The 27,358-nt window shown below is 40.4% G+C and overlaps 1 protein-coding gene across 2 annotated transcripts; it reads right to left on the reverse strand.

Moving 5' to 3' along the window:
* Nucleotides 1-776: 776 nt before the first annotated feature.
* gabra4 (gamma-aminobutyric acid type A receptor subunit alpha4) lies at nucleotides 777-21,744 on the reverse strand. 2 transcript variants are annotated; one of them, XM_058650604.1, is made up of 9 exons: nucleotides 21,385-21,744; nucleotides 21,145-21,263; nucleotides 20,252-20,319; nucleotides 19,744-19,964; nucleotides 19,102-19,184; nucleotides 14,470-14,613; nucleotides 13,283-13,435; nucleotides 8,208-8,464; nucleotides 777-6,045 (listed from the first exon to the last, which is right to left on the reverse strand). In XM_058650604.1, the coding sequence occupies exons 1-9, from the start codon at nucleotides 21,468-21,470 to the stop codon at nucleotides 5,497-5,499; spliced, it is 1,680 nt and encodes a 559-aa protein (XP_058506587.1). In that variant the 5' UTR covers nucleotides 21,471-21,744; the 3' UTR covers nucleotides 777-5,496. The 2 variants fall into 2 exon arrangements, with proteins under 2 accessions (XP_058506587.1, XP_058506588.1); XM_058650605.1 differs by lacking the exon at nucleotides 777-6,045 and adding an exon at nucleotides 6,362-6,398.
* Nucleotides 21,745-27,358: the final 5,614 nt, after the last annotated feature.

The raw sequence follows: 27,358 nt of genomic DNA on the forward strand, positions 1-27,358 counted from the left end.
AGAAACTAAAAGAAAAGAACTAAAAACTCAAGGTAAAGAAAACAAAAGTCCAAACTGAATAAATGTTCAACTTAAAGCCACCTGGAAAATCCAGTTTTCTTCAGATTGTACAATTTCTGCATTGATTTCTGTTGTGCAAGAGTAGTTCCTGTATTTCTGCAGTGTCCAATGATGATTTGGTACAACGCCTCACAGATGCACTAACCCCATGGTTCTTAAACTGTGGTACATGTACGTGAGCTTCCTCTGATGGTACTTGGAGGAAAATCCAAAAATACTCCTCTCGTGTTTAAACCAGGGTATTTGATCAGAGTGGAGCTGAGGAATTTTGACCAGAGTATCTAAAAAATTAAACAAATAACCAAAAAAAAAAATATAAATAATTAGAGTCACTTTATCTCTCACTCTTCTCTTAATCTAATGTCACTATACCAGTGTGTGAAGTATATGTGAGGAAGAGGAGGATGGTGATTATTGGGAATAAATCTGCCTCCTGTGAAAAATCCATACAGTAGCTGACTTTGCTTGGTCTATTTACACCACTGTATTTTAACGTTGATGATAATGGGGTTACTTCACAAGCTCAATTTTTTCTCAGGTGGTACCTAGATGGTAGTTTGAGAACCAACATGTCAGGAGGCAAATATATGTAAGCTAACGCTGAAAAACAATAAAACAAGAGTATTATCCATCACTTTTCAGCTTCTGTAACACAATACTTTAGTTACCACTTCAGCAAAATGATACTACAACAAGTGGAAAGGATTTGTCTCACATGTTTAATTGTGTTTCTTCAAAAACAGTGCATTGAGGACTAAGAAATGAAAAATATTTGTATCATCATACTGACTGTAACAGCTCGAGTGAACGACAAACAGTTCCAGTTGAATTAAGGTACAGTTTAATCCATAATTTGTTGTCAGCTTTGAGATAAATTCACCCTGGCAGCAATATTAATGAACACAATACACAAGTCTGTTTCTTTCAGCTAATGCTGCAGGAAATAATCTGCTGAGCAGTGCATTCCAAGATCTGTGTTTTACTAAAAAAAATCAAATAAAATGAGTAAAACTAAAGAGTTTGCTAGTGTTTGATTGTGTGCTGAGTTATTATAATTAACTTAACCTTAAATTCTTAAAGCATTGTCATGAGTAATGCAGCGTTTTTTGTTTTTTTTAGGAAGCCGTTTAAGGTTCAGTTACAATATTGCTGTTTCTGTGTGGGTTATCTAATATAAGTATTGCTTTAAGTGGTAATCCTACTGAGAAGTAGTCGTATTACTGAAGGTATGACTCCACACATATTGATCCACATCACTGAAAATAACCAGTAACACTTGTATGGCGCTTCACATTCTGTGTGTAGAAATGTTGTAACTCAAGTGAAAAGACTTTCACTTGAGTTACAACATTTACCGCAACATTAGAAATGATAATGTGTCACATATAATGAATACAGCATCAGACAAAAACTGATCAAATAGAGGAATAAATCTGCTTTTTGCACATTTGGAAATCAAACATGATGCTCAGACCCAATGACACAGATATATTGACATTAAAATCGAGAAAATGAGACACTGCTGAAAATCGAGTCAGTCCATAGTTTAAGGAAAAAACATCAGATGGAGTTTTACTCCCTCCGCTGGTTAATCTGTGTCAGAATGACAGAAATGAATGAGCTCTGTGCAGATGGGATAGAACACTTATCATGAAAAGTACTCACACAGCGATTGATCTATACTCGTTAAGAGTAATCATTCATTCATTCATTCATTCATTCATTCATTCATTCATTCATTCATCCATGCATCTTCTACAACTTTATCCTCCACAAACTCCATGCAGAAACCATGCCTTGCCCAAAAGTAATCATATTAATTCTCAATCCTCTCCTTCAATTTGTTGTGACCAACTACAAATAGTGGTGTAATTTTATTTAGTTCCTAATTTACTTTATTGGACATATGTGAATATATGACTTTCTTCTTGGACTGAGGAGATGGAGAAAATATGGTGGACTGTTCATGTAGGAGTTTTCCAATTCCAGAAGATGGCAGTAATGCAACATCATTGATGCGAGCTGCATGTACAGTAAAAGCTGTTAAGTTTAATTTGTATCCTTTGTGGTAAATGAAATACATTTTATAAATGATCTCAATGTACATGAGATAATGTATGTTGTGATTTTGTGAAATAAAACTAGTCTGATATTTAAAATACATACATTTAAAAGTCACTCTGTTATGATATACAGTATGTTGATGGAAAATTATGTTAGTCAGATTACCTTTTACTCATCCATATGATGATAGGCAGCACAAAATTAATTATTATTATTTCAGCTAAGCTTTTTTCCTCCATCCAATAAAAACCCAAATGCCATTGCAGAAATTTATTTTTTATGGAACCTTCCAGTTCTTTGTTAATTTACATTTTACATAAGACTTGTTTCAAAAATGTGTGTACTTGTATTTTTCACAAGTTTTAAAGTAAATCCTTAAATTGGATTCTGTTGAAAATAAAAGGGGTCCCTTTAGACACTAGAGGGAGCCTTGCACTGTGATTTAATTCAGAAATGATCTAAAGTTAGAGTGAATGCATCATTTTTAAACCTCTTTTGCTTTTAAAGGACACTTTTAAAGTATTTGAAAAAGCCAAAAAGTATGAAGATTAATTCATACTTTAATTGGCTGGCTATGAACTTTCCACAAGCCCCATCCCCCCCCCGCGTGTCAGATTTTAGAATGACAGTGAACATGTGGAGCATCGTTAACTATCTGTCTGTCATCCAGAGCAACATTTTTGGTGAAAAAAATAAATAAAGACCAGAAAACCCACAACCTGCCGTTGGCAGCTCCATAAATCATGCACACATTTAGAGCAGCAGATCCACACCACACTGACACGGAACATCCATCTGTTGTTGACAGAGTCCTCATTAGTACATGGATGTTCTGTGTCAGTGTGATGAGATATATTTTGTCCACTGTTGTGGGAGACAGAGACAAGGGGATGGCGTGAAGGGACCAACAGGGAGGAAATGGCAAAATCAATTTCACACATGACTGCATTTAGGAGAGGCGAAAGATGGCGGGCATGTTGATCTGTCCATCAGCCCGGGTGTTTCTCACCACAGTGGCAGCATCAAACCACCAGCTTCACACAACCATCAACAGTGGCCAGCAGCCATGATTGTGTGGATGATGTGGCTATTAGAGCAGGAAAACAGGCGCCTATACTACATCACGAGTCCCCACACACACCACACCCATGTCACATAGCTGGGCTCATCCACCGATTGTTTAACCTTTCACTTCTGCAAACTGTGACCATGCAGTGAATGATGACGAGCAGATTCAAGCCATCAGGAAATACATCCCCATCTATTTAGCATTTTATTAAAGCTCTAGTGTGCAAGCATTAGTTTGTGAGACGGCAGATTGTTGTCGATTGTCATGGAACTACAGTGGCCCTCACGGTCCAAAAAAATTACACCATTCTTCTTTTGTTTAGTAAAATGAGGCTTCAAAAACGTGAAAAGCAAGGCCCATGCCTCGAGTGCATATAAAGGCTAAGACTCTTTTCTAAGGCAAGTTCTTCAGAGTTATGTGTATATGTTACGAAAGAAAACTGTCAGGGTGTCTTCTGTGCATGTATTTATAGCAGGGTGTCACATATTACATGTGCAGAAAAGGCAACTCAATGACAATAAACCCCTACTTCACCTCCATCAGCCACAAACCAGAGCACTAACAGGATACAAACAGGGAGGACAACTGTGTGACATCATGTTGTGTCACAAAGGTAGTGATGTCCTTCACATCACCCATGATTCAGTTATCAGGTAGTGGCAGGTGGGGGTCTATGTGGTCAACTAGTTTTCTATACCGTAGGGGTTTTCTTTCCTTGTTTTCCTTCCATATGACAATTTAACTGAATTCAACATATGAAGAAAGAAAAACTAAAAAATGCAACTGCCTGTATGTCATGAGCCATTTCCCAGACGATACAGTCCATTACAGAGCCGACGTACAGAGACAATCAAGCACTCACACTTCACTTCACACCTATGGTCCGATTTTTCAACCGCTGCACACAAAAGAGTGGGTATCGATCTCCTCATCTAACGCTCAGCAGATCACAATATTCCTCACATCACAGAACCATTTCTTTAAGATGTTTATTTATTTATTTTTGCTGGTAAAATACTAAATGCTGTTACCTAAATGGGATTTCCTGAAAGCTAAAAATCAGCTGTCCTTCCAGACCTTCAGATTAAAATCAGCCTGAATTAATGTTTAAAATGAATGTGTATGGGCACAGCTTAAGCAGATTCATTCACCTACATCTGTTAGACATGGCTGAAGAATCTGGATGACAGCAGTCACCTGCTATGTTGTCTCCTGCTGAGCTGAACTAGAAGAGTTCAGTGTTGTTGTTTTTTCTGTGCAAGCAATAATGTTCCTAACCCTCATCCATCTCCCTTTTTTTCTTTGGTGCAGTGATGTAATGACTGATGGCTTTATTCTCTCTGCTCCGTCTGTTTGTTCATGCTATGGCTTTATTTGAAACACACACACAATCTTTGTCTACTATTTGGGGACCCATTATAGCAGAAAAGAAGCTTAAATACTGTACTACTGTTACATGAAATAATAACTTGTCTTTACTACTTCCTGCCAGACCAATCCTTAAATTTTTATCTTCAGTATTTCCAGATTAGTTTGTCCATTTTATATAAGTACTGTACAACGGAGGCTTTGCATGGCTGATCGGGTCCAAGGTCTAAAAGCTCCACTCAGCCTGTTTGAGGATTTAATTCTGACCAAAATCATCTTCCTTTGACTTTGACGTCATCCGGCCAAGAGTGAGGAATTATAACTTTTCAGTCTAAACTGAGCGTCCCCAGAGCAGCTCCAATACAGTTCCTTTGTCAAATCATTTCAAAAAAATCTACTGTCATCTAGCTGGCTGGGGGGGGGGAAGCAACAAGTTATATAATACTGAAATGGAAGTACACTGTCGTCATTAAATATAAATCCATTGAACCTAATAAATATATATATATATATATATTTACAGAGTGTAGAGTAGTTCATTTCAGGAGAGTGGCTCACACATCTGAACATCTTGCCAGGTGCAGGATACAAAAATAGGAAAATGAAAAAAACCCCATGCTTTGTCTTGACTGCAGGCCAAAAGAGGATCACGAGGCAGTTGAAGACGATGAAAACCTTCAGAGTTGCACGTATGCGCGGCGTAATATAAAGAGGTCAGTAGCATATTCCAGTGTGCAGGTGGGTTTTCAAATGTTGAGTCAGATGTTTCTAATTTGGTTGATTTGCTCCAAAGCTTGCTGTTCGAGGAATGAAGGATATTCTCCAGGATATGCTCGTGCTGACTCAGCACAATGTAAGGAACAACAATTTCCCAGATTGTTTGCAAACTTCCATAATCCTTACTTGCTGTCCGTCTGATAAAAGTCCTTTAGCCTTTAGCCTTTAGCCACCATGGTGTCCTTTGATAAGTAAACCACCCAGTAGACCATGTTAAATGCCCCAAAGGAGACCGGGAAGAGGATCCGTGCATATTTGTCAATTTTGCTGGTGCCACCCATACCAGCAGTGGTGGGTTGGGAGCATGGCGTCTGCTTCAGCTCCACCTTGTTCCCCATCATCTGGATGCGCTCCAGCTTGGGGCCCAGCAGATGCTGCAAAGAGGAGGAGGAGGTGGTGGTGGTGGTGGTGTTCTGCTTGCATGGTGTCCCCGCCATCACATCTGGCGTAGAGGCAGCGGCCTGAGGTGCACTCTTCACCAGCTGAGCCGAGGACGACGCCACACTGAGCAGGCTCTCAGACTTGGGGCTGACACGGGAGAGGGTGGAGGAGCTCCCGTTGACTCCAGCGGCTAAAGGTCGCAGGGGTCTGGCTCTTCCTACGACTGAAATGCTGGTGGTGGACTGGGCTCTCTGGTGGCTGCTCGGCTCTTGCTGATAGATATAATTCATCCGCTTTCTCAGGTTACCGTTGGTATCAGAATTTTGCTGTAACAAAAAAATGAACATTAAGATATTTAGAGGAGAAAGAATTTTATGTTTTTATAGTCCAAATCACAAATACACTCTGGAATTTAACTATTTTTGTGTTAAAAGAGTTCAATTTGACACTATTCCAGATTGCAAAACTGCTAAATTTATAAACCATAACTATTTATTTACTATAATTTTTTCCCTCGGGAAAAATCATATTTGAATAAAATTGATACGGGCCAATGCAGTGTCAGACTCAGAAATCCAATTTTGGTTTGGTTGTAATTTCATCCATGTAAATAAGTAAAAACACTTAAACTTCCCTAAATATCATCCATCTTCTATGGCTTTAATCCTCCACATGAGGGCTGTGGAAATATCAAATTGCATGAAAATGTAAATGTAAATAAATAAATGTAACCCTGATACATGTTTTCTGAATATCAAGTTGAAACACTGGTCTGAGTGAGTGAAAAATACTGTTAATTAAGAGAAGTGCCAGTAATAATGACGGTCCGATTCATGTTTAGAGGACACAAGAAGTAAGGCGAGGCCCATTCACGTCCGCTCAGAACTGTGGTCCCAGTGACATTTACCTTATCATATTGATCTGATTACAGTTGCCCTGACACAGATGGCCTTCATCATTCAGCGGACGATGGCGTGTGTGCATTACAGATGTCACTTACCAAGGATTTCACTCATTTCACACAAGCTTAGGACAGAAAGTAGGTAGCATTGCATTGAGGCGGTAATGCAGTGTAGCGTCAAAGCAGCTTATGCTTTGAGAGTTTATGTTTTCAAGCAGTGAGAGTGTGACACTGGCACTAAGGCATTTACAAGAATAATCCATCCCCCTTTAAAACTGAAAGGACGCAGCGTTATTGTGACCCATGTGTGCGTGTTTGTTCCAGGTATTATACATTTTGGGGACAACAATCAAGTCCCCGTCACTAAACGTACTCCCTGTTGTATGGTTAGGATGAGGTCGGGGGCTTAGGTTAAGGTCAGGGTTAGGTTTTAGCACCACAGCGCTACACCTCAGCCTTCGTGTCAAGCCCTTTGGTAAAACTAACAGGACCTGCTCTTTAGGAGAAGAGTATTCTACTTCTTTTTTTTTATTTCCCCAGTGCAAGAGCCTTTCTGAGAACCTATACAGATGTACTCGGGCCATGTTGCCGTGGCAACGTACTAATCCACTGAAGTGCTGTTGTCACTATACTGCATTCAGGAATGGATTACACCACACTGGGATTTGGACTGCAGGGAGCAACTTAAAGTAGTTAGTGTAAAACTGACATGTGCATTGCTGGGTTATGTCACTTCACAGTGAATCTATACTCTATACTAATGTAATTCTATGCTGTAGTTATAGGTGCTAATGTGCACTTTTTCCAATATATTTAGAGAAATCCTGTCCGTATGTCACAGAGCAGCCACAAATGCAGTCTGACAGTTCCATCACATTCATCATACGTAGTTACTGAGTGCTCTAAAATAGCTTCATGGCACAGTCATCAATTCTGATTGAATTTATAAAACAGTTTCTCTGAGGTGTGTGTAATGTGTTTCAGCCAGTGATATAAAAATCACTGTGGATTTTGGTGGACTCTAATAAGAAAAGGCTCCACAGCAAACACACCTCGTGGTTAGCCACGAACATCTGTAAGGCTGTTTTTAGACCCGTTTGTTTTTGTGTTCACACCTTCATTAGTCTGTCGTCTGTAAGCCAGAGACAACAAATTAGCTCTTGTTATATACAGTGTTATGACTGAACACCAGCTGCATGATCTGAGATAACAAGAAAGCAAGTTTGGACAGTTTGGAAACAATTGCGACATGAATAACATTGTGCATGATCAATAATTATCAATTATTTTTAAAAACTATTTGTTTATCTCTGTGGAATTCTGTGTTTCAATTTTGTGACACATATATCAGATTGTGGCACTAAATATTTTTAGACCTTTCCATCATTTTTAAAACATTTCATATTGTGTTCTGTTTTTATAATAGTCTGTAATCATGTCCTGTAATGATTTTGCAAGCTTTTGTCGGGCCTGTAAGGCCAGATACAGTAAGCACATAATAAGGGACATGCTTGTGTAAGTGCTCCTTCAAACAAAGTACTATCAGGTTATTTGCCACAGCCACTTTGAGGGAAACAAGAAAATCACCTGCAGCACTTCCTCTGTGTCCTTGACCTTGACAGGCGTTGTTTGGGGACCAGGGGGACATTTGGCCGGCTTCTTTTTGGCCCGCTCGATCTGCGCTTGGGTGAAGTAGTTTACAGCAGCAAACTCAATTAGGGCAGAGAAGACGAAGGCAAAGCAGACAGCAATGAACCAGTCCATCGCAGTGGCATACGAGACTTTGGGGAGAGAGTGGCGGGCACTGATGCTGAGTGTCGTCATGGTCAGGACGGTGGTAATGCCTGTAATTGTAACAACGAAAGGGAAACATATCAACCGCATGAACCAAGAAGTGTCTTGTGAATCAAAAATATCATTTAATTATGATATATATAATCTCTAAAGGAACATTAAGTTATTGATGCAATTTGACAGGACTGACACTGTACAGCAGCTATATCTCTGCAAATGAAAACGACTTTTTCCCATAATATATCTTTGGCATCAGACACAATGTGAGTGCAGATCACCTTAAACTTTTTTCTATGTCAACGCTAAACAAATGGCACCGCTCCTCGCTAGCATATGTTCAATAACCCGTGCACATTACATTCTCATCAGCAATATTCATTAACTGCAGAGTGCCGCGTGATAATGAGCCAAATACTGTACATTTGTTTCTTTGAAATGGGGGATGTGCAAAAAGAGCCACATTGTTTCCTCCAACAGTAACCGATGATTTATTTATTTATTTATTTATTTATCATTTATTTTATGTACCTGGAGGCAGAACAATTTGTGCCTTTGCTGATTCAAAGCCCAATATTTTTAGCACTTATTTTGCTCTCTACCAAGTCCTTTGAGAAATGTCAACTGTAACTACAGGCAGTTGATAGCATGCAGCAACACTTTTGACCTGTCCCCCGTTCATATTCATGACCTGTTCCATTTTCTGAAAGCTCTGACTTCAGGATGTCCTGTACACAATGTGTATGTCATGGTTACGAGGATTAGACACAGCGAGTAACGAGCTGCTCGCTGGTGGCAGAAACTTGTACAAAGAGTCCGGCAGAAGACGACTCTGAATTAAATTCCAATAAAAGCTTGGAATGTGGCTAAAATAATTCAGACAAGAAAAGAGTTAAGACGAGGGTGAAGATTACCCTGGCATTTTCAAATGAAGTCTTATGATCTACAAAAAGGCCTCATAAAATGACTCAGACCTAGTCAACCTCCTTCTGAACATCTTTGTTTTCACTGGGGCCAACCTAGGCATGACATTTGTGCTCAACTCTAACAATAAACAGTTGGATCTTTAAAACCAAAGGGATTAAAGACGTAAAACTCATTGTGAATTAAGCAACAACATCTGTCTATCACATAAAGCCATGTCAGTGTAAAGAATGTGGGTTATTACAGCTTTAAACAAGCCTATAGATAAAAGCAAATTAGAACAGAAGAAGTCAGAGTTTAAGAACACATCTTAGAAATGACTGTCATGTCTCATTGATTCATTTGTCCATGCGTAGCCAAGACTGGCTGCAGTTAAATAAAACACCAAACAGATCTGGTGTGGTTCCTACAAAAATGTTAAAGTATACATTCAGTAAGCCTGTAACTCATCATTCATCCTTGTTATTATTAACCAGTAGCAATAATGTGATTTGCAGAAAATCCCCTTTACGTTGGAGATCTGGAACAATCCACGGCGCCGAGACCTTGCCCAACATAAATCCATCCCCTCTGCCCGGACGTGACCGCCATATAATTACATGTCAATCAAAAGCAGCTGGATGACATTGATAGGTGAACTGTGGCTCGAGGCCACAGACTGAGGACATTAACCTCTAATACAAAACCGTTCAAAAAGAAAAACGAGGAGATTGATGGATATTGGAAATATGCATATGTCTCTTTTTTCTTTCTTCTTTCAAACTGTACAACTAAAGGTCTTAATAGTGTGAATGGTGCAAATCTATGAAAAGGTGAGTTCACGTAAAACAAAACACATAAAACACAAAGACAACGCAAAGATTATAAATCTCATGTTAATAATGCCTGGCAACACAAACATAAATGTGAGGATATTTGCATTATTTTCTTCCATCGTCTGAGGTGGTATTTTTTTAAATTGGCGTGATGTGACATTCAGAAAGCCAGTTCAGAGATTCAACCAAGGTCTCTACATAGTATCAGAAATGCAGGATAGTTGCAGTATCTGTGAACCCCGAACCAGCGAGACTGGGTACATAAAGAGAGGTTGGGCCAGTTTCCCACATTTTTGTGACATTACAGCTCATGCACAGGTGATGCAAAGGTGTAAGAGACACCACATGGCAGAACAACCACTGGCGATGATGGGTTAGTGGCTTCACCACAGTTTAATATATCCCAGATACACTGGTTCATTTCAGTGTGAAAGTGGCCTGAATGAACACGAACGCTAAGTACAAAAGTAATGTGAAAGATTGCAGTATGAATGAACCTACTTAGATGCTTACAGTCATCTGCGACTATTTCAGTAAAGTTGATTTGTGGACAAAAGCAAACACACTTTTTGCTTTTCCTCATAAAAAGATGTGAGAAATGCTGAAAGAGACATTGCACTGAGTTACATAAGCCAGGAGCAGAGACTATGGTCCACAAGTGACATCATAATGCTACATAACGCTGTTTTCCTTGGAAACTTACAGTGACAAAATTACACTTTTTTGAAACCGGTGAGCTCAGCTTTTGTTCTGCAAACAGGTAGCCTACAGGATGTAACTATACAATCAACATCCACTGCATTAATTAGGGTGCTTTAGAAAAGAGCCACAGAAGCTGTTTTCCTGCTGCTCCCAGTCTTTCTGCCAAGCTCATCACCTCCCAGCTCCATTTATGTACAATCTTCTCATCTAACTTTTACAAGAGAAATGAATGAGAACATTTTGCTAAAACAAGCTCAGGCATCTCCATCATGCATGACCTCAGTTTGTGATCACTTCTAATGGTCACTCCTGCATTCTCAGTACAGACAAATGCACATATGAAGAAGGTCCGTAGCCACACAATTCACTGTCCCTACTCATCTTGTCCTTCACTGATTCACTGTCTGTTCTAAATAAAGATAAAATTGTCAATTGTATGTTTTCAGGAAGAGTGAATGTTGTTTTTTCTCTATGTGGCCCTGTGATGGACTGGCGACCTGTCCAGGGTGACCCCGCCTTCTGCCCAATGTCAGCTGGGTTTGCCACCAGTGCCCCCGCGACCCTCATGTGGAGGATAAAGCAGTAAAAAAGGCCTTTCTGGTTTAAACAATGACCTTGTCATGACCAGATTAATTTATGTTAATGTTAGGGGTGAGATATAATTATCTTAAGGTTATGGTTAAGTATGTACTAGTCATTGTTAAGGTAAGGGATATGGATTTGTTCAGGTTGTTCACAGTGGCTGGAGGTCAAAGCTGTGTCCTAATAAGCTGCGCAAAACTGTGCTTGCTTTGACTCTGACCTCTCCATCTGAATCTCCAAATATAATCCTCCCTCCTGTTTGTCTTCCTGACAAACTGAAAATAGGACACAGTGGTCAAGTCTCTGAAGCAGAGTGTCTGTGTCTCCGCTGGGACGGGGGAAAGAAATCCAAACACAGATCATCCTCATCCATTTTCAGCCAATCTCAGCCACCACAGACACACAAACACGTCACGCAGCTGATAAGAGCAGGAATCCGCTGCCTCACGCGCTCTATACAGAGACAACAATAGTTGTGCTGCTGTGAATTCTCTGTTCTGATGGGCAGTTGATGGTGGGGGCAGTGCAGCTGGTCTGGGCCTCAGCAGGACAGCAGCAGCACTGATCCTCCAGTGCTTTATTACACTGCACCATGCAGGTCCATCATTGTTGAACTAGTGCACCTGGTCACACAGGGCTGCTCTGTTCTGCTCTGCTCTGCTCTGCTCTGCTCACCACACTCAAAACACAAACTGTGCAGTTGACAGTAAATGCACACGCTGTGTTCCTGTACCGTCTCGAAACCCAGAATTCGGAGCTGCCCTGGTTTCAAGCAGAGCGTCCCAAGCGCCTTTCAAACATCTCTGAAACACTTAAATATCACTGTTTTCAACTTCGTCCCACTTTTAGCCACAATCACAATATCTGACACACTTTTATTTTCCCAAACCAGTTTTAAAAAACGCAGGGAGAACCTATTTTGTTATACTTAGACCAGAATATTTTTGACTGTGCAGAACAAGGATCACAGTTTGGAGGGTTTGACAATATGGTCACACTTTACTGTCACATGCACGCCGAATGGAAACAGGTGACATTGAAGTGACAGCCATTAGTGTGATTGGTTGTATAGTCACCTTTAGTGATTTTTGCAAGCTGTCACTGTTTGACCAAACGCTGCTGCCAGCCAGAAACATGCCTGTTACAGGCACGTTGAGATTTCACACAGCAGAGAGAAACCCTACGGACCTATTTGCAGCTTTTAATTGATCTATAACCATTTTCAGTATGAAGAACAGCAAAAGCACCAACCCATCTGTCAAAGTAATGGGGCATAAATGTGATTAGTAAACTCTCCACCCTCTTATTGGAAAAAAAGCAATCATGTTTTTTTTTTTTATATTTACTGCCACAAAATGCTGCTAAATAACAATAAAGGCACAAGCCTCTGTTTAAAATGTAGAAATTAAGAATTTAAATATTGTCTTTTTTTAGCTATAAACTCATTGCCTGAAAAACTAAAAACTCTGTATAAAGTCAATACAATTAACACAGGACACATTTTATATGACAGAGCTTATTTTACCCTATGTAAATAAGAAGAGCAAGAAACAATATTTTTAAATGCTCTGTTACTTGACTAAAACAACAACTTTTTTACATTTTCCCATCCTATACTTAGATATAATTTATATAGAAAACGTATTGTATAATCCAAAATGTTTGCAGACCCTTTCTTGTCGGTTTCAAAACCGTGAAAGCTGTGAAATTGCTTCTCATGTTCATTAAATCTTACAGCTCTTCTAATTTCACACAATGATCACACAGCGTGGACGTGGACGTGCACAGTGCTCTGTTTGCATCCATACATCAGAAAGGTAAACGATGAGTGAGGTTCACACTACATACCAAAGACTGTGCGCGCCGGCACTGATTCTTTATTGATCCAGAAGGACACTTGGGAGAGGATCACTGTCATTATGCAGGGGATATACGTCTGAATCATGAAGTAGCCCATTTTACGTTTCAAGTGGAAGTGGACTGTCATCACCACATATTCACCTGGAGGAGGAAGAGACATGGATTTGTCTGCTGTTTTTTTATGAATTTAAAGCTGCAAGCTGACATATTTCAGTAAACACAGCTCAAGACTGATGTCACATTGGATTTTATTTGATATTTTTTTAATATATATTCCTTCCTATACTTCATAAATCCACAGTCCAATGACAGTAAAAAGGTCAGCTGCCACTGGTTCCATCTCTCTGCTGCTAAAACCTTATTTTTATGATCCTTAATGTGATGTTTAGAGTGTTTGGTGTCCTGAGCCTGTTTCTGTCTCATGTCTGCAAGAGTCAAAGCATCCTCATTAAGTTTTTAAGGTTTTTACCGCTTTTAACTCATATTCTGCTGCTAAGGGTCGCTCAAGGAACCAATAATAAAAAAAAATGGGGATATAGTGTGGGATCATGGGAATTGTTGTCTTGTTTGGTTGTTGAAGCATTCACATGCTTCAACAAGGGGTTAGGATTAGTGTCTTGCTCAAGGACACATGCATATAGACTAACAGAGCCAGTAATTGAACCCACAACCTCCCAAGTTGAACGACAACTTGCCCTACCACTGAGCCACCATGGCTCAATCATTACACCTTTACCTTTACTTCTAAAACTTAAGTATATTTTATATCAGAAAATTACTCAAGGATTTCTATGGATTTGGACATTTTGACATGTTGTCCATTTATAGATACTAAATATATACAGTACAAATATGACATGTATATATATACATATATATTGTTAGGGGTTTTATTTTTCAACTTTGTATTGATTTCTTTCCTTTTTCTCTGTGTCTCTGTGCAGCGCCCTAAATCTACGTCGGTGCATGAAAAGGGCTTTATAAATGAAAATTCCTTGGCTCGCCTCACCAGGTTTGACAGGATGTAATACACACAGACATTTGCTTTCAACAGCAGAGAGCAGATTTCACATTCGGTAGTAACAAAAAAAAAAAAAAGGTAAAACACTTCATTGCATCACATCACCTCAGCAACCGTTTCACAGGAAGCCGGTGACAGGACGAGCACGACTTACCAGTGATGGACTTAATGGTCTCACTGGACACCGTCTGGCCGATAAGATCGTACTGAACGAGGCTGGAGGACTCGGGTGGAACCTCTACTGAGTGCTCAGGCCCTTTGGTCCAAGTATAGATCATCTCTGTTTTAGGATAAGCATCTGTGGGCAGACAACAGCAGAGCAGCACCAGTGTGAGTCACTGACAGTCAGGTGAACTCGCACATGCTGTTACACGAGTGTGAACATTTACATACTGTAAATACATGTCTAAGTATATTTTCAGTTCCATAGAGTACATTTATAAGTTTGATATAGTTTTCTTACCACATTTCTCCTTTCACCTCATTTTACAAATGACATAACTTTTAACTTCCTTTTTTGACTTTCCATATGCAATACAGTTTGGATTTTGCACAAGAGAAATATAGGGACTAAAAATACCGTTATCGTCTCCATTGTCTGCCTAGCTTTTGTATTTGCCAACATGAAAGGTGTCACTCATAATGAAAAACTGTCAACTGTTCAAACTGAGATGTTTGTGAAGGCTCTCAGTCGTCCAGGTCTTCAGTGAAGATAATGTCAGCCCTCCTACTCTTCACTGAGGGCTTTATTGTCTTCCAGCTCATTGTTTTTGGTTTCACAGCCCACAACTTCAAGAGCCAACCCGCTCTGACATTATTTTGTCAACTGCCATTTATGAAGCCTCAAGTTTTGCATTTTGGCCTGTGCCATTTTAGCTTTGGTTAGAAACAGAAGAGACCATATTTGGATGGAAGAGTGGAGCTGGGGAAGAAGAGAGGGAGGGAATCTTACTGAGAGCAAGAGGATCAGCAGGTCACGGTGTCAATCACAACATGACCACACCCTCAAGCATAAGTTACATCATCATACAACAGTAAATGGACACAATGCTGTATTGAGGGATACCTGAAACCAGTAAGTGAGATCATAAACTAACTAAATATTTACTGATGTCATAAATCAAATGAAAATCATGATTCAGCCTCTTTCATGATAAAATAAGCAGCTCCACCTGGAATTTATCAAAAAAAGTGGGTAACACCAGTCCTATAGCCAGTGGTTGTGTCTGCCCTTTGTTTTTTTTTCACCCCTGCATCATCCATGTGTGAAATGTAATGACACAAACACATCAGGAACATTCATCCATCCACCAGCAGCAGGGCCTGTAGTGCCAATCCCAGCTGACATAGGGTGAAAGGGTGAGGTACACCCTGGACAGGTCACCAGTCCATCACAGGGCAAACACATGGAGACGAACAACCATCCACTCACACACTCACCTACCAACAATATAGAGTGTCCAATATAACCTCTGCATGTTTTTGGAGGAAAATGCAGAACCCAGAGAAAACGCACACACACACACACACACACACACACAGGGAGAACATGCGAACTCCACACAGAAAGGGCTGGACTGGGACGGGAACCAGCAACCTTCTTGCTGTGAGGCAACAGTGTTAGCCACTGTGTGGCCCCGCCTCACAAACAACAACACAAACACACAGTTGTTACTATTTGGTGTTATTTACGTCTGTCCCTTGTTCAAACGCAATGATGAGCGAACATTTTTTAAGTTGTTAATGAAGTAAAAAAAAATATTGAGCACTGTCCCAAGTTGTTAAGTGAGGTTTGCTAAAGACATTCATTCAAAGGCATTCGGCCAGAAAATGAATGAGCAACACAGGCAAAAAAGAAGCAGACAAAGAAGAAATTAGCGAGCTAATTCCCACTAATCAGAGCCAAAAACCTGCGTATATTGCAGAGTCATTTGTGAATTAAACAGATCCCCACTGGTCAAAAACACATTTTAAAGCAGTATTAAACGACAAGTAGATATGGGGTATTAAAAAAAAAAACACACGTTCAATATAATACATGCAGGCACTTTAGTGTTGCTTCACTTTCTGATCCTGCAGATGATTATCCATTATTTGTGTACATTCTAAATTACAGGCAGCAAAACCAAAAAAGTGACAAGTAAACACTAGAACACACACAAATCATATGCTAAAAAATCCAGACACAGGTTGTATTCTGTTTGTTTGCCAGTACAAACGACACCTTTCATATTACTTATCGTTATTTTTCATTTCAGTTGATTATTTCAGCCGCAGGTTGTAAATATTGTATTTGCAGCTTTTTAAGCCTCAGTCATTCCTGTTCATTGTTTCTCTGAAAACTGAATTCTTGGCCAGATAAAAAAAAAGCCTCCAAACCCTCATCACAGGATAATAAAAACTCTCCACTAATTAATTTTAAGGCTCTCAGCACTTTTAAGGCCGTTTGACCCTTCACCTCTATCCAAACATGGGGAAACTCTGCAGTAATTAATTTACTTTTCTGCAAGGAAAATAAAACAGAAGTGCAGGATGTACAAACTTTATTATAGTTGATTGCCAGCAAGGATCTTTCATCATAAAACACTACACTGGCACCGACCGTCTTATATCTTACGTTTGCTCATGAAAAGAAATATAAGATAACTAGTCCACTCTTCAGACTGTTGCAGTCAGTTTCACTGTGCTTGCATCTCAGATGTGTAAATCGCAAGAAGGCCATATTTCCTGTGCGTGTTGTGTTCCCTGCCGAGGTTGACCGGTCTGTGGGGGCACGACAAAATGCCAGTTGTCTGAGCTCAGGGACTCCACATCAGCTGCATATACTGACTGCGCTGCCAAAATGAAATGACTCTGGTGTGTCGTGGAGTGGAACACCGTGCTTGTGCAGTCCAGAGTCCAGATGGAGAAACAGAGAAGGAGATGGAGAGAGGGGAAGGAGATGAGTGATGAAGACAAAAATGAAGGCAGGGCAGACAGAAAAGGAATTAGCACACACACACACACACACACACACACACACACACTCAGAGAGAGAGAGAGAGAGGGAGCGATGGAAAACAGTGGCATAGGTCTGTAATATCCTGAGGCGGAGGAAGGAATTCTGACCTTTCCTTTGCTTCAGGCCAGATCAGATCCATGGTGGCTTCCTCCTGACGGGGGGCTCACTGTACCAGAGCATGATGGTGAAAGGAGGAGCATGAGGAGGGGGAGAAGGATGACAATCACTGAGAGATGTGAATTTGTCCTCTGCAATGTCACCGATGGCAGATTGGGCGGGTGTAAAGGCAAAACTCGTCGTCTCTTCCTTTCCCTTCCCTTCGCAGATGTAATCATCACTTCACTGCTCTTCTCTGATAAGATGGAGACGCTCTATTTGCGAGACTCCTTCATCCGAGATAATTTTTTCTGCTGACCAGGAGGCCTAAACACTCTAAACTCTGATGCTGAGTTAGAGGCCCCATTGTTCACAATGAAGAATGGAATGCTTCATTATTTAGTATTAGCATTCAGTCACTTTGTGTCTGACAGTGCTCATTTCCTCAGCAGATCCTTTTCGGCACAGATTACACTTCAGTGCCGAGTCATGTGACTGAGCTTTTTTTCAATATTCTGACTAATATCTCGTTTAACCTTTGTTTAAAACTCTGGAATCAATTGAAGAAGACCCTCGTTTTCAGTGATGCCAAGCATGAACAAAGACAACAAGCAAACAGATAAAAAAACAACCACGCAAAACAAAACACAGCGTCATTTAAAGCAATTGTAGGATAGTTGATGGCTAAAATTAAGATAATCATATTGAGATCATACTGAAGGAGATTCCAAGATATTATTGCACTGACACTGAAACTTATTTTTTCCAAATTTAGTCCGGGCAAGAAGAATCTAAAGGACCACAGCCAGTCATCACGATGGGTTAAATAAAAGAATCTGTGTTTTCTATGTAACAAACATGTAAAATAAAAGGTAATTTTTCAATCCCCTCTCTGCGATATTTGATCAAGGACAAAATTGCTCCAGACAGTGCTCGTAAATACATATTTTAAAAGTGTTTCACAGATAAATGATGAAATCTTGCAAATGTTTCCAGCTGATTGAGTAAAATTAGGAAACAGATTGCAGTGTGCGAGTTTTAAATAAAAAAACTAATGTTATATTCAAACCATTTTCAAATGAGTTCATATAATGCAGCTTTCACATGACTCTTACTGTGTGTGTGTGTCTGTGGCAACATTCCTGCTCTGCACACAGAGAGTGATGCGTTTTGCATAAAAGCTACGCTAGAAAAGCAGGACGGTGAGACTGCAGCGAGGGTTTGGAATATGAATCTAGAGGAGTCCTTTCAGTGAGCTCTGCAGGCTCAGCTGAGGAGTGGGGACAGTCTGATGTCTCTGCTGGCTGAAAACTCCAAGAAGCATCGCCAAAAAAAAATTCTCCTAATCCTCATAGTCCTGACTTTTGCAAACAGCCTCTGTGTGTGTGTGTGTGTGTGTGTGTGTGTGTGTGTGTTCTCAAAGCTGTAGTAGGAGCAGTAGTAGGAGCAGCAGCTCACAGCACCGACTCTGTCACTCACGGCAGAAGCTCAATTAAAGTGTGTTTTTACTCCCAGCTCATTCCGTGCACTTCTCACTGTAACAAAGCCAGCAGTGTTTTGATGTATGAAGTTACACACGGGAGCTTTAAATACCGGGCAAAACATGAAAAAAGCTTGCCACTTTTCCCCACAACACCAGTCATAACTAGACCACACACACACTCTCACATCTAAGCTGGCACAACTTACAGCTTCCAAATTTGAGGGGACATGCGTGTCCGTCCATGGGGAAGTTCACCAGCTTCATGGGACACTCAGCACTGATAGTCAACCTGTGTGGAGAAAGAGAAAAGTCACTAACACTAACATTCATCATGGATTTCTGCAAAAAAATGGTGGACCAGAGTTTGGGTGTCACTACTGCACAAAAGATTGCACAAAACATGCACTTTTGCACACTGGCATGTGTGTATACACATATTAGTGATATTCAAAAGGGCTAGTGATTTGCTTTTGTCTAAAAAACAACAACAATGGGGCTGTTATTTGACTGCCTTAGTTGGATTTAAGGTTTGGCTTGCTGTGCTCTGCCTCCTTACTGTTTACACTGCTCGCCTGGCTCAGATTCCAAAGGAAATCTGCCTGCCTGCTTTAAATTAAAACACAGTATGTCTTCTCTCCTCTCTCCTCTTATAATGAGCACAAAACCTGCAATGTAGAATACTGAATTTATGTACAGTCCATTCTTTCATCATCATTTGGAATATCAAGTCATCATATGGAAAGAAAATAGTCACATAATGTCTGATCAAATCAATCTGATAATGGCAACTAGTTGGGTGTTTTATGTAAATTAACTGGAAGCACATGGAGATAAATATCCAGTAGTACCTCATGGTGTAGAGGATGGTGCCATTCTTCATGATGCGGAAGAGCTTGTTAGGAGCCGTCATGTTGTGAGCCACTGACTTCTTGCCGTTCCTGAAGAACGTGTCGGGAGTCCACACCTTCGTCACCATGAGGTTGTTCAGCCTTAAAATCTCAATGGGGCCTTCATACATCAGCCTCTGGTCCACCCATGTCTGCCGAAAGAACACGTCCATTGTGTACTCCTAAGACAGAAGAGGTGGGGGGTATGTTCCCTCATGATTGTTGACATTATTCATCATGAAGAAAGTCTAACAGGAGAAAAACACCTTGTTTTACAACAATTGTTCAAAGTAGAATGTTTACTTCCCTACAGAAGAGCATGAAACATCCTGTCTTTACAGATGAGGTGTTATCTACATCTTATGCAATTAACAAATGTGGCTGTATGTTAAGTGATAATAGAACACATTTAAAAAGATATACATACATAACCATATGTTAACTACATGTATAGAGCATGAGAACATACCATTTCCACATCCGAAACAGGCCCAAAACTTGTCACATAAATATCGGTCTTGACCTCAGTCACAGGACCTATTGAGTCAAAGAATAATAATTAATATAAAAAAAAAATTTGATTTTTCTTTTAAATCCAATCTTGTCCCAGTTGATTTTGGAGAGATACTATTACTCACACTTAACACGTTATAAGCCTGAATACATTAACAAGCAATAGTGTGTTATCTCATACACTAATGCACTAATGGTATGGTACTAAATATGTAAGAACATTAATTTAGTTTCATTTTCTTGTCTTTCTTACTGATTAAATGAATGTAATGCAGGGTTTAAGTAGTGCATCATTTTTTGCTGATATACGCTGTTTTCTGCACGTAAAAGCAAGTGATGCTGCTTGATGGCTGCAGACGTGGTGTGAGGAAACAAAAATCCGCACTTTTACCACTTGAACTGTGCATCATTAAAAGCGTCTGTTATGTAACTTCATTCGCCGGAACGTGCGCGCCTCACTACAGAAGGTAGAAAGTGACGGGCTTACATCAGGATCAGAAACACGGTTTAACATCATCACTACTTAAACATGTATTATGGTGCACGATGTAAGTCACTCTCACACACGCACACACACACGGTGGGTGGATTATAATAATGTTGCTGTAATGTTCCTTCAAGGACATTGCGCAATGTCTGTTGCATTTTGCAGGAACAATCTCAACAATTTGGGGATTTTTGCAATGGATTTTTAAATAATAATACGTTTATTTTTAGATATTTAAATAGTAGAGTGAGCTCATACAGGTTAAAAAGGTCAAATAAAAGTTTTACCACCTACATTGTACTTAACATTATGTTAACTATCATATAAAAAGTTGAAAAATACTTTCTCTTCTGCATACAAACCTCCGAATCCAGGTCGCAGCCTGTTGTCGTATCCGTCCAGAAGTCGGTCTAAAATGCGAGTGAAATTCGCCGGATAGAGCCTTTCATCCTTCCGTGTCTTACCAGAGATTTTCTTTACACTAGAAGAAGGAGGAAAAGATTGAGGAGAGCAGGAAAGAAAAGAAAAAAAAAACTCGTAATTGATCCAGGCGCGAGATTTTCACTTTCAGCACCACGGACAGCGACCGTGCGCGGACTCACCAAGTGGCCAAACAGAAAAAGTAGAGGAGGGTCCGAATGAGAGCAGGACACATCGCTGTCACCATCTCCTTCTTGGCAGAAACCATCTTTGCATGCCATACTTTAAGCCTCTTCACATCTCACCACCACAGATGCCTGCGTGTGTCCCGGGGAAGAGGAGGAGAGACACTCCAGCGACACCGGGGGCAGAGCGGAGAGCGCGGAGAGGAGGCAAGTTGAGAAATAGTCTCTCTGCTGATCCCGCAGTCTCTCTGCCAGACGCTCGACGCACGCACACGCACGCACATTTACCCCCCAGCCCCGGTCACCTCTCCTCCAGATTCGAGCTGCTGCTGCTGCTGCTGGTGAAGGTGTCCAGAGAAACAAACAGCTCTCTCTCTCTCTCTCTCTCTCTCTCTCTCTCTCTCTCTCTCTCTCTCTCTCCCTCTCTCTCTCTCCTTTCTCTTCCTCCTTCTTCTGCTACCCCCTTCGCTCTGTCATTCATACACAAATACGGACTTCTATTCTTTTGGACAATCTAAAAAAAGCTTTAATATCTAACTTTACCCAAGGCCATTTAACACCAAATCCTTATCTTAACCTGCCCACAATTTGCATAATGCAGTATAAATTGTCGACTATTGGTCATAACCAATTGGTCATTGGTATAAAAGACCACTAGTGGTTCTGACAAGGTTAGTGATTGTGCCAGAAGAGGTCCTAAAGAGATGACAAGAACAAACACACACACACACACACACAGGTGTGACAGATTAGACGTGCACTGTTTCTAAACAGACTTAAACAGAGTCAGAGTCTCTGACTTCACCGTCTGTCAGAGCAGGAGAAGGAGGATGCACCTGTTCATCTCCTCCTCATTTGGTGCTGCCTGTCACCATGACCTCCCCTGCCTTTCAAACTCTCACACTGAGCTTATGTTTTTTTTCCATAAGCACCCCAGAAATTGTGAGGTACCTCCCCCCACCCCCAAGTGTTCCATTTGACCCCCAGCATATACTAGTGTCAGTCAATGCTTCGTGGCAGTTGCGCACATCGTTGCCTACATATTGTACTAGTTTCAGGAATGCATTGGTGAGTGTCTGTATTAAGATTCAAATGGGTCAGTCTTGTCGCAATACGCAATCTCACACACACACACACACACACACACATACGCAAATACTTGCACGTGTGCATGTGTGCGTGCACACACACACACACACATACAAAGGCACACACAGGTACTATAGAAGAACTGGGACAAGCCACATGCTGCTTCACAGATTTCTCTGCACCTGGGACAATTGCAAGACCTTCACTCTTCTATGTGTGTGTGTGTGTGTGTGTCCTTGTACGAGTATCTTTGTAAGGACCGAAACACTTATAAACCCTGGGACATTTTTGAGGGTTAAGATTTGGTTTTAGTGTTGGGGTTAAAACTGGGTTTAGGTTAGGTTTAGGTTCAGGCATTTAGTTGATTAAGTTGGTTATGGTTAGGGAATGCATTATGTCTATGAGAGTCCTCATTACAAATGCAGTGCAAACATATGCGTGTGCTTGTATGTGTCCCCGCTTTAGGACATTTTCTTGGCATAAACACTGACCTTATCAGGACCGGCAGTCCTCAAAGAGACAAAAACCTGATCGTAATGAGGCAGAACCTCATTTCTGAGAACCTGGTTAAGTTTAATTGGTCATGGTTAGCGAAAAGGCTAGGCTTTGGTTAGGCTGTCTAAGTGAATGGAGGTCAATGCAGTGTCCTAGGAAATATAACTATGTGTGTGTGTGTGTGTGTGCGTGTGTCTGAAGGTGAAGTGTGTGTTAATCTCGAAGGATAAACAAGATGTCTGGGTTCCACCACACTGACTTTCCTGATTAGTTTTGAAGTGCACACACACACACACTAACACACAAACACTGGCTAAATCAGAAGCCACTTAGTGTGAAGGAAAGGTGAGGAAACATTATGTAGATATGTTACATGCAGGCTGAAGTCATGTGGTCTGATAGCGCAGCTCCCTGCACAGCCGCCCACCCCTGTCCTCCCACAATACACGAGAGCAAGGCGGCTCTGAGGGGGATGAGTAATCTGCATGTTGTTTGTGGGGGCAGGCCTTTGTCCAAATTAGGTTTTTGGTTTTTTTGATTATTATTTCTTTTTTTATGCATTTGAATACACATTGCTCTTTTGATAGAAGGACGCTGAGCACACGGTACAAAAAAGCAGCATTAAAATAGTTTTAGGAAAAGTCACGCTGGCCTTATTATGCCAATTTGACCTTTCCCTGTAAGTCTGTCAGGTGTTTAAATTACAGGACATGTTGTATTATTGTGGTAGCATTTGTCACACACTGTGGACAGAGCACACAAGTCGTGTCCAAGGTCTCAAATTTAATTTCATTTGTTGTTCTCTTTACTGGCGTTAGTGTGGATGTGTTTGTCTATGATACAGTTTGTCCTGAGGTTCCCTGAAACAGGTTCTTCTTGCCTCGTAAGCTGAAAGCCCTGCAGCAGAAATAACTACGATAACCTAGTTTTATTATGAGTGTGTATGCGCATTTGTGTGTGCGTATGTGAGAGAGTGCGAGAGAGAGGAAGGTACATGTATAGTGTAAGCGGGTTGAGGGGCATGGCAGAAAAGGGTCATTACGTTACTTGGTGTAGGATCCACGCAGGGCCTGACGAGCACCTTCAGAAAGTCCCAACCCACACACACACACACACACACACGCACACAGCTGCAGCAGCAGAGCTTGTTAGTCGGCGCTCACATGAAAGACTGCTGTCCTTACTGTGTAACAGTTACAGCAGGATCTCATTATCTTTCCAGATAGTGATGTTTTCGACAGGCAGTCAAATAAGCCTCATTATCACTAGTAAACAGAGTTGGAAAGTTATATTTCAGGTGCTTTTGTATATGTTTTTTAATTTCAATTACTTTCATTTTACAACATATATTGCAACTGTAATGAATAATTACAAAGTAAAGATCCTGCGTGTAATAATGAGTTATTAGTTGAGAGTGAGAGTTTTAACAGACTGTAACAAACAGAATACTCATCCACTCACCCCTCCCTTTCTCAAGTGCTCCAGGTAACGACAGTGGCGTTCTCGTACCAGAGAGGGTGTCATTATTCTTCACTTGCATAGCAAGCTTCCATTTCAACACCTAAACGCCTGCACTGGCATGTTTGCTTGTTTGTTTGTTGTAATCTGTAAGCACAAGATGACGGCCTCCATGAAACAAGGCCCTTCCATAACAAACATATAGAATGCTGATTCTTAGGCTGTGGAAATCAACTTTTTGTTTTATTTGGTTTTATACACTTATGTTGAATTTCTGCCAGTGAACCATTCCAAATTTAAAATATTATATACAAAACATACAAGACCAAGTGTAGATGAGATCAAAGAAATGCAGAAGGAAGGATAAACTGTGTGGCTCTAAAAGACACATATTTGATATTTTATTCACACAACTTTAGCCGTTTTGGACGGTGCCATGTCCTGTGAGTTATCACCTTTCATTTATTAAGTCTGTGTGTCTTTCAGTGCTCAGTTAACACAAAACAATTTCGCTGAAAAAAAACAGTGTGCTGTTGCTACGAAGGATGAGAAAATTATTAGTGGAAAGAAAAAATAGTTACAGGCTATAAAAACAAGAGAAGACGTGAAGAAAACAAGGATTGGTGGTAAATCTATTTGGGTTTGTCACTCTTAGTGATGTTTTTATATTATTTAATAATATAAAATGTCAATTTGTGTTAACAGTATTAACAGTATATGTTGGATTACCACTCATTTCTATAAAAGCCTGTTTCCAATGTGTAAACCACAATGTCCAGGCCTTCAACTGACATATGAAAAATTTGTGTCATCTTCCCTTTCAGATTGAGCCTGAATGACTCATGGAGTAGCAGTCGAGGTCCATTTTAAAATCTTTGCTTTCGTTATTTAATTCCCTGCACTGAGCAAAGTCTTGCTGTCTCTGCTCTTTGTCACAGAGGAAACTGAGTCACAATGGCCAGGTAGAAAGAGAGCAGCTCTTTTGTGCTGGGGTTACGATTGATGAGGCTCATTGTGGCAGTGCAGGGAGTTAATGAGTCAGAACCATGAGTCAAGCTGTCGGGGAATCACACCGTCCAAAAAAAAAAAAGAGCTCAATGTGACGTCTTCTACACCAAACAAATGCAGAGTGAGAGACACACAGACTCCCTGAGAAAGAGGAGAGCTTATCATGTCACTTCATTAAATCAGCTGTAATTAATTTATTCAACATTTCACCTTACAACTATTGTCTGAATGTGAGACACTACATATAGCTGCACAATAAAATGTGACTGCTTATGCACAGAAGAATGAAAATTAAGCTTTTAAGGAAAAAAGCTAGAGAGTAAAACGCTGCTCATTCTTTGACAGTTAATGCAGGAAGAAATCATATTTATATAAATGACTAATATTGAACAGTGAAGCTTGAAGAAGATATGCTATAGATTCAAAGATCTATTACATTTATAGGTTTAATTGTGTTTGGAGTATGTTTGAATGTGGGGGGGGGGTGAACTGAAGTACCCAGAAAGAAGCTCCAAACGGGGAGAACATGCAAACTATACACAGGAAGGCTCTCAGTCAAAGTGGGATCTGAACCGATTAGCTTCTTGCCATGAGACAACATTGCTAGTCACTGCACCACCGTGTAGCCCTTGAAAAAATGCAAAAAGCCTAAATATAACAACGGTTTCACGAAGCACGGACTGAAAAAAATTTCAATTAAAAGCAGCAACAGCATATTAGCTGAGTCACACATTATGTCTTAAAGCATTATGTCTTAAAAACGGCTGGTTATAGAGGTGCATCAGCACAAAAATCTGCACAATTTAGGGGTTGGACTGATATCGGTATCATAGACACTGAATGTGGGATATTGGTATATATACACAATACCAGGATCAGAAGCTTATACAGTTTATTTTAACAAGTACAAGCTAAAACCGAACTGCAACAGAGGAAGAAAACCAGAGTCCAAAAACCAAGAATATGACGAGGAAAACGGGAAACAGGCTGGGCACGGCAGCAGCAGGCACAAAGAGAGGAACTGATTCTGGACATGAGAAAAACCAAAAATCAAAACGTCCAAAGTTGGGAAGAGAACAATATACTCTTACATTGGCCAACAGGACATGAATGAAGCTGAACGATCGGGCAAAGAGCGGAAGTGGTGACCGGGTATAAATACAGCAGCTGGTGATAATGGTAATCAGGATGATGAGCAGCAGGTGAGTGAGAGGCAGAGGCAGGAAACCAGGCAAAGAGACAGCCCCGCCCAGCCAGCAAAGACAAGACAACCAAACACACCCACAAACAAACCACACGTGCTCATCCAGCAGGCATACTGACAGGGGAGTAAACAAACCGACAGACAAATAACAAGAAGGGAACAAGGGAACGGAAAAACACAGGGACAGAGAAAACTGCAGGAGCTGACAAAGTGCAGATCCTATCATGTATCGTCACAATTACAACATGGGAAGTTGCAAACAGGATGGAACCCTTGTGAACACAGTACAACCCAATTAAACCACAGCACGTTTACATATAGAGCGGTTCTGATGGGACCTGCCATTAAAACACTGGCTCTATAACAACACACACACAGAGGGAGTGTGACGTCTCTCTCTGCTCAAAATATCAGTATTCTACTACATATTTTACTCTACATGGATAATAATTGTTTCCCAGCAGCTTGTAAAACTGAATATTGCATGACATTGCATACATGATTATAGCTCCAAAGAGCGAATACTTTACTTTGTACAGTCAGACAGATTCAGAACAACAGTCATGAGACTGTCTTGAATAATGGCAAATTATTGGTTGAAAATGTTCTTTTTCCTGCAGCCAGTAAAATGATTTTACACAGATATACACAGATCTATCTATCTATCTATCTATCTATCTATCTATCTATCTATCTATCTATCTATCTATCTAAACA

This window comes from Solea solea, chromosome 14, assembly GCF_958295425.1.
Source record: "Solea solea chromosome 14, fSolSol10.1, whole genome shotgun sequence".
NCBI classification, from domain to species: Eukaryota; Metazoa; Chordata; class Actinopteri; order Pleuronectiformes; family Soleidae; genus Solea; species Solea solea.